Source organism: Durotheca rogersii, assembly GCF_024521655.1.
Source record: "Durotheca rogersii strain YMJ 92031201 chromosome Unknown GGS23scaffold_47, whole genome shotgun sequence".
NCBI lineage: Eukaryota > Fungi > Ascomycota > Sordariomycetes > Xylariales > Xylariaceae > Durotheca > Durotheca rogersii.
In genome coordinates, this window is record NW_026251278.1 from 85,387 (window position 1) to 97,809 (window position 12,423).

The 12,423-nt window shown below is 42.4% G+C and overlaps 4 protein-coding genes across 4 annotated transcripts; 2 read left to right on the forward strand and 2 right to left on the reverse strand.

Annotated features, from left to right (window-relative positions):
• The first annotated feature begins 567 nt into the window (after positions 1–567).
• On the forward strand, positions 568–2,926 carry GGS23DRAFT_589054 (uncharacterized protein). Its single transcript, XM_051517587.1, has 3 exons — positions 568–1,015; positions 1,096–2,354; positions 2,495–2,926. The coding sequence occupies exons 1-3, from the start codon at positions 660–662 to the stop codon at positions 2,812–2,814; spliced, it is 1,935 nt and encodes a 644-aa protein (XP_051367414.1). The 5' UTR covers positions 568–659; the 3' UTR covers positions 2,815–2,926.
• A 38-nt stretch (positions 2,927–2,964) lies between these two features.
• Positions 2,965–4,745, reverse strand: GGS23DRAFT_398910 (CobW/HypB/UreG). The gene has a single exon (XM_051513566.1). The coding sequence runs from the start codon at positions 4,198–4,200 to the stop codon at positions 3,115–3,117; it is 1,086 nt and encodes a 361-aa protein (XP_051367415.1). The 5' UTR covers positions 4,201–4,745; the 3' UTR covers positions 2,965–3,114.
• GGS23DRAFT_589061 (DUF1754-domain-containing protein) lies at positions 4,727–5,386 on the forward strand. Its single transcript, XM_051517588.1, has 2 exons — positions 4,727–5,131; positions 5,208–5,386. Exons 1-2 carry the CDS (start codon positions 4,871–4,873, stop codon positions 5,340–5,342), a joined length of 396 nt encoding a protein of 131 aa, XP_051367416.1. The 5' UTR covers positions 4,727–4,870; the 3' UTR covers positions 5,343–5,386.
• On the reverse strand, positions 5,364–7,679 carry GGS23DRAFT_589081 (uncharacterized protein). The gene is made up of 3 exons (XM_051517589.1): positions 6,522–7,679; positions 6,311–6,405; positions 5,364–6,186 (listed from the first exon to the last, which is right to left on the reverse strand). The coding sequence occupies exons 1-3, from the start codon at positions 7,213–7,215 to the stop codon at positions 6,022–6,024; spliced, it is 954 nt and encodes a 317-aa protein (XP_051367417.1). The 5' UTR covers positions 7,216–7,679; the 3' UTR covers positions 5,364–6,021.
• Between the last annotated feature and the right edge of the window lie 4,744 nt (positions 7,680–12,423).

Genomic DNA, 12,423 nt, shown 5'->3' on the forward strand with positions numbered 1-12,423 from the left:
GTTTAAAATATTTAGTACTTTGAAAGTATCATATTTTATAATACATTACTATTATATTACATAGAACGGAAGCTATGTAGGCGAGAGCACTCACAAGGAGCTATCACATGAGTAACGAGTAATGGTAGGAGGAGCAAAGGAATAAAAAAAGTCTTATTCTATCTTAAAACTAACTAAAGGGATGGAAACAATATGGGCGTATATATATATAAACTCCTATTACTAAGGTAAATAACAAACGTAAAACCGTTACATAATATATTAAAATATATATAATAATTAATAAAATAAAATAGTTCAAAAGATAGAAAATATTAATATAATTAAATCTCTAAATACTTAAAATTATATTTATAATTAAATAGGTATTAAATTATATTAATAGGTAAAGAAAATACTAAATTAATACTTTTAATTAATGTATATTAATATAATTATTAGTAACTTAATATTTATATATAAGCATTTTATTTTTATTAAAATATAGTAATGTTAATATTTATCGTTTCTATTATTTAATCCTTTCTAAATGGTAAGTAGTACCGTATTTAAATTGAATCCTAAGAACTCTGCTCGTTTTCTTACTCTCATAGTAGGCGGAGTTGGTTGTGGTAGATATCAGGCGACATGTCTTCCCACTTTATACTCTGAAGCCCACCATGAAATTTATTACTATGAAGTTCTTCCGACGTAGCAAGAAGCCCTCGCAGTCTGAGCTATCCAACACGCCCGCCCGTGACGATCTGGAACGAGACAAATATTGGCAGTATAATACCCACCACCGCGACCAATATCGGTATGCCGAGAGGAGCAGCGTATTCGCACCTTGGTTCAAGCTCCCCCCTCCTATCTTGCAGAGGGTCCTTTCCTTTGTCTGCCCCCACTGTTGCGATGAGTCCTACGAGACGTGCGAGCAGAGCGCTTTGGAGAATGCCTGTATGCTCTGCGACCTTCGCGACCTCTCTCACGCTGGTCAGGTCAGTAAGCGTTGGAGGGAGGCGGCTGTCAAGTTGATGTGAGTTGCCCTCCCGCAAGGCGTCCCTTGCTACTGCGTATTGTTTCGTTGCTCAGCTAGCGGCCTTCCTGCTATAACAGGTATCACAGCATCCGTATCGATTCCGTCCATTATTGCGAGCGTGAGATCGACCTTTCTGAGAAGCGGAAGCGTAGGAGCCGATTCAATCGGAACGGCGTCCCCGAGGACACGGCAAGTGCTAGGCTGAGCTTGCTATGTCGTTCATTGCGAGAAGACCCTACTCGCCTCGGGGTACTCGTTCGGTATTTCAAGACGCCCTATATGTTACGAGAATCCAGCGCGCCTACGCTTGCGAGAACCATCGCTGTCTTGCCCAATCTTCGTTATGTTGACCTCCCAGAGGGCCTCTTTAGCGATGATTTAGCTTACCAAACCCTCAAGTTTGAAGTGCAAGCCCGATGCCCTGATCTAAGGAAGATGACCTACGCCTGCGGCAGCGAGCGCAGCTTGGAAGCACTAAGCAGCGGCAATGTATGGCAAAATCTTGAGGTGTTGGAGCTGGCTAAGATCAATATGGATCCTGCGGTACTGAGACATGTGCTGAGCGTGCTTGGCTGTTTACGGGCCCTCAAATTATCGGATTGTAGGGTTGTGGACGACAACATGTTCAAGTACAACGACATGCTGCCGGCTTTTCCAGCTTTGGAGGAGCTGTTACTCGTAGATATGACGAGGGTCACTTCAGATGGCTTGGTGGCATATCTATCAAGAGAGGAGACCCGGAAGAAGCTCAACGTCCTGTCGCTCACCAACACCGGCATCCAACCCTTCGCCCTCCATAGTATTCTGGCATATGCACCAAATCTCTCAACACTCTCCATAACTAACCAGGTAGATACCGCCTTTCCGTCTCACGTCAGGCCCATTCCACCTTTGACAAATTGGTCTTTGCGAACTCTTCGTTTTGAAATCACTGCCTCGGCGGCCTGCTCCTACGCAAGCATTACGGATGGCTATTATAATTATCTGGCCTCGTCCCTTTTCGCCGGTGGGTTGCCGCGCCTATCTGCCCTCTATGTCCGCGATCAGAACTTCCCCGACATCCTCCTCGGCCTCCCACTACCCACGCCTGGATTCGCGGGCAGTCGCCATCGACCAAGTAGCTCTAGCAGTGCTGTCTTGTTTAGCCCAGGCGGAGCCGGCCTCTCACCTAATAGCACAAACAGTTTCGACAATGTGCCTGCACGTTTCGGTTCCAACAACCCATTCGCCCCGGCAGCATTCGATCAATCCCGCGGAATGGGAACGCTTTCGCTCAACCAAACGCTTGAGGTTTTCACCAAAGGGGAGGATGACATTGACTGGGGGAGCATTCGGAGTGAGTGGCTTTTCAGTGGAATCTTTCAACTCCCAGAAGTAAACAAACACACAGCCTGCCCCGGCCTCCTGTCTAACGTTCTTGTACTCCTGGCTGTATCCGTCATGACGAAATAGCAACTACTGACTCCTGGCCAATAGTGGATCCCTTCGATACTCGCGGCACCGCATACAATGGGGCTAAAGGTCATCGCAGCAGTAGTAGTGTGACAAGCGGCCGTCCTTTGAGTAGTTATGGTCTCGCGGACTCAGACCCTGGCTGGCTAGGTACGGGTGGCGCGAGAAGGAGTGTGGTAATGCAGGGCACTGGTTCTGGTGGATTTTTAGCTGTACCAGGCGATACGGGCGTCTCTAGTCGCAGGGAAAGCGCCGGGACTTTAGGCCATCACAAAGAAGATCTATGGCCGAGACCCAATAGTAGCCACGGACCTAAGAAGGGGGATCGAGACCTATGGCGTTAAATGACAGCGGATTAAAGAAGAGGCGTGCGGCTGGTCTTTGGGAATACCTGGTATATTTAACTATGTACGTTTTTCCGTACTGCTTTGACTGTGGTGGTGCAGAGGTTCGTTCCTAGAAATTAGTCGTTAAGCAAGGTGCAATGAGATGGGACATTTGGAAGAGGTCTGGGAAAGAAAACGCACAATACACAAGTAGCTACTTGCTCGATCCTCAAACCCAAGAAGGTCACTCCATGTTAATACTGTGCCCATGATCCCTAAGGACCCGGCTTTATGTAGGTTCGGTCTCTGCTATGGGGGTTAGGAGATGTCTACAACAGCTAAATCGCCCTTTTCCTCGCCGTCGAGCTCCAAGAGTTGATCCGTCTTGAGTTTTCTTTTCCATTTTCCGCTTTCGTATCTCGCCAAAACCACAGTCATGCGAAGCACTACGTGGTGGTCCGACTTGTGGTCGATCACCTCGGGCCTAAGTGGAGTGAATATCCATCTCCCAAACGCCCAATTCAAGATATATATTTGTGGCTGATGCGATGGCGAGGGTGTGTCCACACCCTCGCTAGAGTCCATGATAGAGGGGTGGGCAGCCAATATCGACTTGATCCTGTAAACCTCATCCTTTGGCGCGGAACTCAACAGAGTCAATAGCTTCTTGGCGTTGACAGTTGCACCCGTCTTTCCGGAAAGCGTAACTGAGAGGACCTCAACTTCGGTCCGGTGATCATGACTATGAAAGTGGTCGTCACTACCAACTGTTGATGTGGTCATGCCGCGTGCCAAGCCACCATCGATGCCGAAGATGACATCTAGAGAAACCCGTCCTCGATCGCTCTTGACCCAGGCGACGTCCACTTCCAGGTCTCCCACTCGATCGAGACACTCGTCAAACCTGCGTTCGTCACAGAATTCCCATTTGTTGAAGACGATTAAATCGGTGTAGCGGGCTTGTATGCGCGCAGTAAAGCTCGTGTCATCGTACCCCTTCCAGTTCTCGACGTCGATGACGGCGACGACGCCGTCAAGCGTGAAGTTGCCTGTCTCGCGGGCCAGGCGATTCACCTCGATAGCTAAAGTGGCAGGAAAGGCAGAGCCGGAGGTCTCTATGACGATGCGGTCAGCGTTGACGTCGTCCCGTAGCTGCACGAGGGCCTGGCTCAGCTGGCCGACGAGGTTGCAGCAGATGCAACCGTTCAGAATTTCCCGGACGCCGGACACAGCGCTCGACGATGCCAGCTGGGAGTCGACGGCTATGTCGCCAAACTCATTTTTGAGCAGAGCAAGCCGGTAGGATGGGTTCGTGGCGCGAAGTTGTGGGACGAGGTTGAGTAGAAGCGTTGTCTTTCCTGATCCTAAGAAACCGGTTAGGATAGTGATAGGTACCGGTGCCATTTCTTGCGCCGTTCCGGTGCAAGCCACCCTTCCCCGCAAGAGTCTCCAAGATTCTCGCGATCAAGGGTATTGCAATCAAACGGATTCAATAAACCGAACTTCGCGTTGAATTTTCAAGTTCCAGTCGGCTTCTCTCTCTCTATGTATATATGTGTATATATATCATGTCCCCTCGATTTTTCGACATCTCCCGAACACTGCTCTAAGACGTTCGGGAGACTTCCTAAGAAGGTGATTGCTCTTCAGAGTGATTCCCGGATTGAGAATGGCAACTCGTCACTGTAGGATAGTCAAGGTGACGGTCGTGGCGACTCTGTAAATACTTTTTGATCTAAGAAAGGGAAGAAGAGAAAGAGAAGGAGAGAAGAAAAATTCTCAATGAAACGTATAATAAATATGAAATAAAAAGTTTTCCAAACCTAATAAGCAGGTATCTTATAAAGTATTATAAGTATTAAAGCTTTTAATACTTGATAAATAAATATTAATATAAATGAATTTTATATTTTAAAAGCGTATATATATAGGAATGTATTTATAGTTATTTCAAGATATATTTAAGTTATTTAGTTAGATATTACTTCTTACTCATCTACTAGCATAGTATTAATGTGTTCTTTACGTGTACTGTTATTGCACCTTACGCCAACACACTCTCCAAACAGACGGGATGCCAGCGGATGATTATTTATCCGTTGGAGGCGGCGCCCTCAGGCTCAAAGGCGGGAAAGTGCAGAAGACGAAGAAAAAGAAGAAGAGCAACGCACCGGACCTCAACCGCTCCCTTCCTGCGTGGGACGACTCGGCGCGCCAGGATGTTGAAACCCCGCAGCAAAGCGACCACCGCAAGGACGAGAACGACGGGGATAGAGACGAAGCCGAGTACAAGACGGAAGCTGAGCGACAGTATGAGGAGGCTAATAGGAAGAAGGTAAGTCGAACATTGCCCGTTCGCGCCTATCGAGGCCACGACGAATCGATGCTAACATCTAGCTCTCCGAAACCAGATGTTGAAAGTAGTGCAAGACCCGAAACTAACGTCCGAGTTCCGCAAGACGCACAAGGAGAGGGTGGAGGGACTGAACACGTACCTCTCTAAGCTAAGCGAGCATCACGACATGCCTAAGATTGGGCCGGGATGATTGAATCTCTCCCTATACTAGAAAACCGACTGTGCAGAAGAGAATGTGTCGTTACCTTGCAGGTTGTTTTGTGCGTCTCAGAGGAAATCGTCCAGCGCAGTGCCCGCCGAGACCGCCAACGGGAATCTAATTTATTCTTCATTGCCTCGACATCCCTCTCTTATGGTCATGTCGTTCACTTGCCGCCTCGTACCAGCGGAATCAATGGACATGACTCTTACAATTATTTTTACTTGGGTGCGTGGCGAGCTTCCGCCCGGGAGGGCCTCGCCTTGTATTCTAGTTACCTACAGTGTCGGCGAGGGGGGACCCTTCGGGCCGACGCCAAACAATACTAAGGACCATTTCCCAGGGTTGAGGCCATCATCATTACTTCTATCAAATTCCTCGCTAGGACTTGTGCGATCCCTAGGCATCGTCTTCCAATTTCCCTTAGCCAGTACCATGAACCAACCCTCCGTGGAAATATAAATCCGCAATCTTCATTACATCTATCGGGACCCGCATGAGCTTGCAAGGACACTAGCTGATATTGCTCTATTCCAAGTTTGCTACCAAGATTCAAAGGAATGTAAATGCCGTTCATATTTTCGTGTATGCACTGCCGGCGCCGTTGTATAAATGCCCCCACTCAGTTGATGCTTAACGCCAAATTCCAAATTGACATGAAACGCAATCGTCAAACAAGAACTGCTCCTCCAATAATTGCACCGATAACAACTTCTGCCACGCGTCGTCTGGCTAGCGGGGCGGCGAAGCCGGATTGCAAACTTCCCGATGAGCCGGAAGTTGTAGTAGCTTCTTCGGGCCCGGGGGTAACGACTTCAACCGAAGTGATGGTGGTCTGCAATAACTCGATGTTAGTAATTAGCCATGATGAGGCCGTGGGGCCCTATCCACGCCCCTAGGGGCAGTCACAACAGCCACGTATACGCAGTAAAGAAGATAAAAAAGCGGATTCTACTTACTACGGCCCCCCCAGGCAGCGTGGAGGTGAACGTGGACACCCTAGTTGGCCGCGTTGAGCCGCTGCTAGAGGGCGTCGCAGTCGTCAAAGTCGATGCTAGTCACGATTAGCCAAACGTACGCACACCGAGTACTCTCCGTGTTCGCTGCACACAGTTTGGCAATGGCAAGAAAAGGTTCAACAGAACAACTGGAGAGTTCGGGAAAACGCACCAAAAAGACTAGACCCATCGGCTGATTCAGAGGTCGTGGGCAGAGTAAGCGAGCTGGGTTGTGACGTGCTGGTCGGGGTAGAAGTAGTAGTCGTTCCTACGTCTGTTGTCGTCGTCTGGGGGGGTGGCGTAGTTGCATCAGGAGATGTGGCAGGGGAAGAGGAAGAGGGAGAAGAAGGGGGATCGACTGTGCTAGTTTCAGTTGGAGTAGTTGTGGTGACGACAGTCCCGGAGTCCGTACTCGCAGCACTGGTTGTGGAGACGGCCGTATCATTTGCGGACTGCTGTCTTTTTGCTAACTGAACGATAGATGTTGCTAGTTCCGGATCGTTTGCATGGATGACCTCCAAGGCCGACTGGTCGGAATCGTAGACACCGTGTTTGTAAGTGCCCGGGAGGTAGGCGTGAAGGAACTCGTGCAGAGCCTGGGGTGAAGCCGAGCTCAGCAAACGAGAGAAATTCGAGTCATCCTGATGCCCGACAAGACGGTCGGCGCCCTCAGCAGGGTCCTGTTCGGGAGACCGTTGATGAAAGACGGCATTTGCTAGCCCGACGGCGACGAACAAGCCCAGGAGTATGGTGAGGACGAAAGACCGGGTCGAAGGCATACTGATGACGCAAGTACGAGGGCTACGAACTTGAGCTGGAGACTCGTCTCCTCCTAACAGCCCCTTTCCGAGAGGACGAGGTGACATGGTGAGGGAATGGGCGATGGGGTTCGGGTCGACGCAGGCGTTTTTAAACGAAAAGATCTAACTTGCCGAATCGGACTGGCTGGAAAGTAAAAGGGCTAGCATAGACTTATGTATTGTATTGTGCAGGATGCCGCGCGGGTGGAGGCTGAACGTCTCTCAGCCGATCCACACAGTTCGTCGCATCAGACAGGGGCGGTTCAGCTTTGAAGACGGAGAGTCAGTCTGTGCTGCGCAGTATCGTGTTTGAGCTGGTTCGTATAGGCTATTGGCGAGGGAGTGGAAGTCGGCCACCGACCGGATGACGGACGGATGCCAAGAGCTGTCTCGTTGCTGTAAATAGCCTCCGACAAGTACATTCGGTACCTAGATACCTAGGTGGTGACTACAGGTACACTCTAGAAGTCATTACCTGTAGGCAGGGTTAAAAAAAAAGTTTAAGTTTTTAAGTTAAGTTTAAGTTTAAGTTCAAGGTTTTTGTAAGTTTTTTTATCAAGGAAATGTTTACGAATTTCATTATTTTATACATTTTATACATTTATACTTTTATATATTTCTATATAAAAGTTTAAAGAATAAATTTATTATTATTATTATTGTTTATTAAAAAGTTCTGTTTTAAAACTTATATATTTTTAATATAAAATTCTATTAATAGATTTTTAATTATAAACTTTTAATATTTAGTTGTAACTTTAAGTTTCTTTTATAAAACCTTTTCATTTTAAATATATTACGTAGGTATACGCCCCTAGTAGGAACCACCTAGCTTACCTAAGCTAGTTAAGTACTTCTATATATACCTATAGATTGGTTCATATTCCTTCTTTCTAGTTAGTTAATATATACCTTTTTACCCGTATTTCATTACTCTCTTTACGCGTAACCTATTAAGCTATACGTAGCTCTCGCTAGCTATGTAATAGTTATAAGCCCGAGGTACTTCTAAGGAGCTATTATTACTTAGGTTATTCTAGCGTAAGTAAGTATCGCATATTTATTTATCTCTTAGATCTTACGATTATTCTCCCTTCTTATTTTTATACTAGTACTTTACTATTATATTTAATATTAAATAATTACTTACTTATTCGTTATAACGATTAATATATTCGAAGTTTCTCTTAATGAGATTCTAGTTAACGTTTACTTACGAACTTACGATAAAAATTACGTTAATTCCTTACGCTTAAGTCGATAGCTACTTAGTTTAGTATCTAAAAAGACGTTAATCTATATGGAGTTAAGTTTAACTTTAATCGAGTCGTAGTAGGTATTCTTAAGGAGTATATTACTTAAGAGAACGCTCTCCTTAAAGAAAACTATAAGAAAGCGGTTTACGAATAAGTATCGATCGTAACCGAAGACCGAGGAGATTAATTAGTAAGGCTTAAGGCTCGAACTCGAAAGTAATAAACGGCTTCGTATAATAAGCTTATTTTCTAATAGATAATAATCGAGGCTTAGGTTATAACTACTAATAAGTAATATAAGGTTCTATATAGTTAGATTTTTATATTTATTTCTATATGCTTTTTTAAAGTAGTTAATATAGAGATCTAGTTCCTAGACCTTAACTCGATTATTTAAAACCTCATAAAGATCTTCCGTAAGTAAATTACTCCTACCGAGGCCGTTATTAAAACGTTAGTTAGGCGAAAATCCCGTAAGATATTCTAAAGAGTAAAGGTAAGTACCTATAATTCCAAGTAATTTTACGCTACGTAATAACATACCTTCCTTCGTATTCGTACTTATTATATTAACGAAATTAAAAGCGTTATAGGAGCAAAAGATTTTCTCGAAGTAATTAAGGCTAAGATCGTAGTCGATTAAATTACTTAGATATTAATCGCTTTTACGGAAGCTAATAAACTCGGCGAATACCTAAAGGCCCTTAAATAACTAGGTATCGTATTTAATGCTTTCGTTATTAAAAATAAATAGAAAGGTAAATCTGATTATAGAATTTTCGTAATAACTTATTAAGGTTTAATACTAGGAGCGAAATTAGATAATAATAACGGCTAAGGAAAAGTAACGAGCTACGAATGCCCTTATAAGTCTAGAGGTAGACTATATATATAGCTAGATCGCTTTTATGAAATCTTTTAAAAATTTATTATTAATTAAACTATACGCTACCGAAAAAATATCCTGACTAATATTATACGAAAGATTAAAGCTAAATACGAATTACCGAAGTACGCTAAGCTTTGAAATTAAATTAACCGCTAAGAATAGAACGTTCCCGTAAATAATATACCTAATAATCGCTCCGGGAACGAGCGAGGAAATAACGTTACTACTTAGTTAGCTAATCTTAACGTAACTATTATCGACTTACGTATTATATACCTATTTACTTAGATTAAGATCTATTTTATAATGGATTTAATCCTATACCTACTATCGGAGAGTACCGTCTTTAATAAGTATGGAGCTATTTACTTTATTAATAATCGTAACCTTTTAGTAAAGGGATCGTTCGTTTCTATTAAAGACGGATAAACGGTTAAAGCTCATACTACTAGCTTCCTTATTATTAATACGGGTTATAAGATTATCGAGAAGTATATTTTAAATTAATCTAATAAACCTACCTTTAATTTAAAGCTTAAGGACGTCGTACTTATTAAAGATTTTTATATTAATATTATCTTTAATGCGAAACTTCGTAGTATAGGTATTTAGTTTTACGATTTAGATTATATTTTAAGGAATGAAACCCTCGAGAAAAGTATTATAGTAAGGAAATTAGAGCGACGCTTTAACCTAGTCTTTTTCGAATTTAAGTAGTTATCTTTTTATTTGTAAGTTTTATCCGTGATATTATTTATAATATTATCGAGCATTCCCCGTAGCGTAGCGTCGATTATAGTAGTACTTTATTTTCCGGAGAAAAATATCTAGTAAAGAAGATCGAAAGATATTACTAAACCGAAAGAAGACTCCGAGGTATTCTAGCATTAGCGAGTAAGGTATCTTAATCTTAAGGCGCTTAGAGCCTTTATTAAAAACGCCTAGAACGTTAAGATTAACGGTATACCTATAATTAAGTACGAGTATTATAATTAAGCGATAAGTAAGAGAGTAATCTCGCGCCGTTTACTAATATATTACTCGCTACATCCTTTTTAGAGGGTATACTACCATTTATTTAATTACTCGGAAGGTTATAGCAGATCTAAGTAGCTTATCGTAATTAAGGATAAATTTAGTAGAATGTTATAGGTTAAGACCTTAGAGAGTAAGTAAGGTTTATTAGTAATAAGAACTCTTCGACTCTTTAAAAGATAGGTTCGGAAGTAATTCCGACTCTTAATTTATAAGATACGCTACGATAATAAGCGCTTAGTAATAAGTATTAAAGGTATATTCAGATATAAGATCTAGGTAGTAGAAGAAGGTATTAATCTTAAACTCCCGCTTATTAATATTAAAGAGCTAATTAGTAGGGGTAAGGGAATATAATAGATTATTATCGTTAAGTCGATTAAGATAAGGATTAAAGTAAAGCTACTAGAGAAATGATAGCCGGAAATCGTTAAAGCCGTAGCTTATTTAATTAATATTAGCCTTAGCTAAGCTTATAATCTTCGTATACCTTACGAGCTCTTAAACGCTTAGTTTAAGTAGTACTTTAAATAGTATTAAACAGGAGCAGCGTGGGCACGCTGACGGAGGCACGAAACGGCTATCCAACTGCCAACAACTGGCCCAGTGCCGATCAACCCAAGATCACAGCTGTAAATAGCTGTAATCGGTTGATCGGCCAGCTGAAAACGGCAGCCGGGAAGGGGAACTAAAAAGGGGACAAAGGGCAACGAGGATGGCTAGAAAGGCATGGCAAGAAACGAGTGAATGGCTGTAGGCTGTGATATCTACAGGTCTAAGTCTAACTAATGAAAATATGAGTGCGCGACCCATATAAATAAACATCGAAAAGGCTACGTGGCCTAGATCCACCGCACCACTACAGTATATTCTAGAGGTAATAAGGGAGCTAACGAGCGACTTACGACCGGACTAGAACGGTATCTATATATACGGGTATCGCGCGTATCCTTTAATAGGAGAACGTACTTAGGATCTTAATAAGAAAGGGTTTAAGGTAAACCTACGAGCTTATATCGGATATTTAGTAGGATATTATACTAATAACCTATACCGAATTTAGGTTCTTAGGCTAGGTAAAGTAATTCTAATTAGGAATATAGTCTTTAACGAAGAAACGTTTTATAACTAAATAAATAAGTCAAAAGCTTAATAATTTAAATAAGAAGAAATTAATCGAATAAATCTCTCGATACGGATAAGTAATAACGTTATTTAATTAATTATCGAAGTATTAGATCTATAAGATTCGCTTATATTATTTAATCGAAAGCTAAGTAACGAGTTAACTTCTCTCGGAAATAGCGAGCCTATCTCGGGTAACGAGAATCTAGATACGACTTAGTCCGCCGGTCCTAGCTCGGGGGAGGGGTAGCCTTAAGAAGAATTAGAAATAGATTCCGATAATTTCAAATACGAAACGACTAGGTCTAAAGACGATTAATCGTAAAAGGTAATTAAACTATTCGAATTAATCGTATAGGAGATATAAGAGTAACTCGAAGCGGAAACCTAGGAGAAATTAAAGGAAGAAGCGGATATATCCTACGGGCTTCCGAGTTTAAAACTTACTTTAATCGTACCTACGGAAGCTACGGGAAGTAGGAATATTCCGATAAGGAGTATAAAGTAATTAAAGTTAGGTACGGTTACTAGTAAAAGTACTAAAAGTCCGGAGCGGCGAATATTATAGTAGTGCGGTAAGACATGCCCTCTTGATGCATCACGTGACACGCTACGATAGGCCTTATGCCTATATAGAATAACTATAGCTCCCGTAAGTACGGGCCATGCTATGCTTATTATCGAGTTTACTACCTAGCTAGATTATTATCTTTATTATTTTTATATTAATTAAAGATTCGTTTTTATTATTAGATTCGTTATTCTTCGATTAATATATTTATTTTAGTTATAAGCGCTTAAGTTACTTCGTCGTACCGCTATAGCCGAATAAGTAACTTTTGCATTTTATTCCTTTTCTCTCATTACTTCTTATGCCTTCGGGCTAGCGACTATTATATCTCTACGACTAAGGGGTATAGCTAAGATACGATAACTACATTAGATTTCTTATCTCTCGATTAGTATAGC

Excerpts from the sequence above, each read along its gene's own strand:
- GGS23DRAFT_589054 (XM_051517587.1), top strand. The coding sequence starts at position 660 with ATGAAATTTATTACTATGAAGTTCTTCCGACGTAGCAAGAAGCCCTCG. Across the intron at positions 1,016-1,095 it reads GAGGCGGCTGTCAAGTTGAT|GTATCACAGCATCCGTATCG; the intron begins GTGAGTTGCCCT and ends CTGCTATAACAG. Across the intron at positions 2,355-2,494 it reads TGACTGGGGGAGCATTCGGA|TGGATCCCTTCGATACTCGC; the intron begins GTGAGTGGCTTT and ends CCTGGCCAATAG.
- GGS23DRAFT_398910 (XM_051513566.1), bottom strand. The coding sequence starts at position 4,200 with ATGGCACCGGTACCTATCACTATCCTAACCGGTTTCTTAGGATCAGGA.
- GGS23DRAFT_589081 (XM_051517589.1), bottom strand. The coding sequence starts at position 7,215 with ATGTCACCTCGTCCTCTCGGAAAGGGGCTGTTAGGAGGAGACGAGTCT. Across the intron at positions 6,406-6,521 it reads CGATGGGTCTAGTCTTTTTG|CATCGACTTTGACGACTGCG; the intron begins GTGCGTTTTCCC and ends AATCGTGACTAG. Across the intron at positions 6,187-6,310 it reads CGCTGCCTGGGGGGGCCGTA|ACCACCATCACTTCGGTTGA; the intron begins GTAAGTAGAATC and ends GAGTTATTGCAG.
- GGS23DRAFT_589061 (XM_051517588.1), top strand. The coding sequence starts at position 4,871 with ATGCCAGCGGATGATTATTTATCCGTTGGAGGCGGCGCCCTCAGGCTC. Across the intron at positions 5,132-5,207 it reads AGGAGGCTAATAGGAAGAAG|ATGTTGAAAGTAGTGCAAGA; the intron begins GTAAGTCGAACA and ends CTCCGAAACCAG.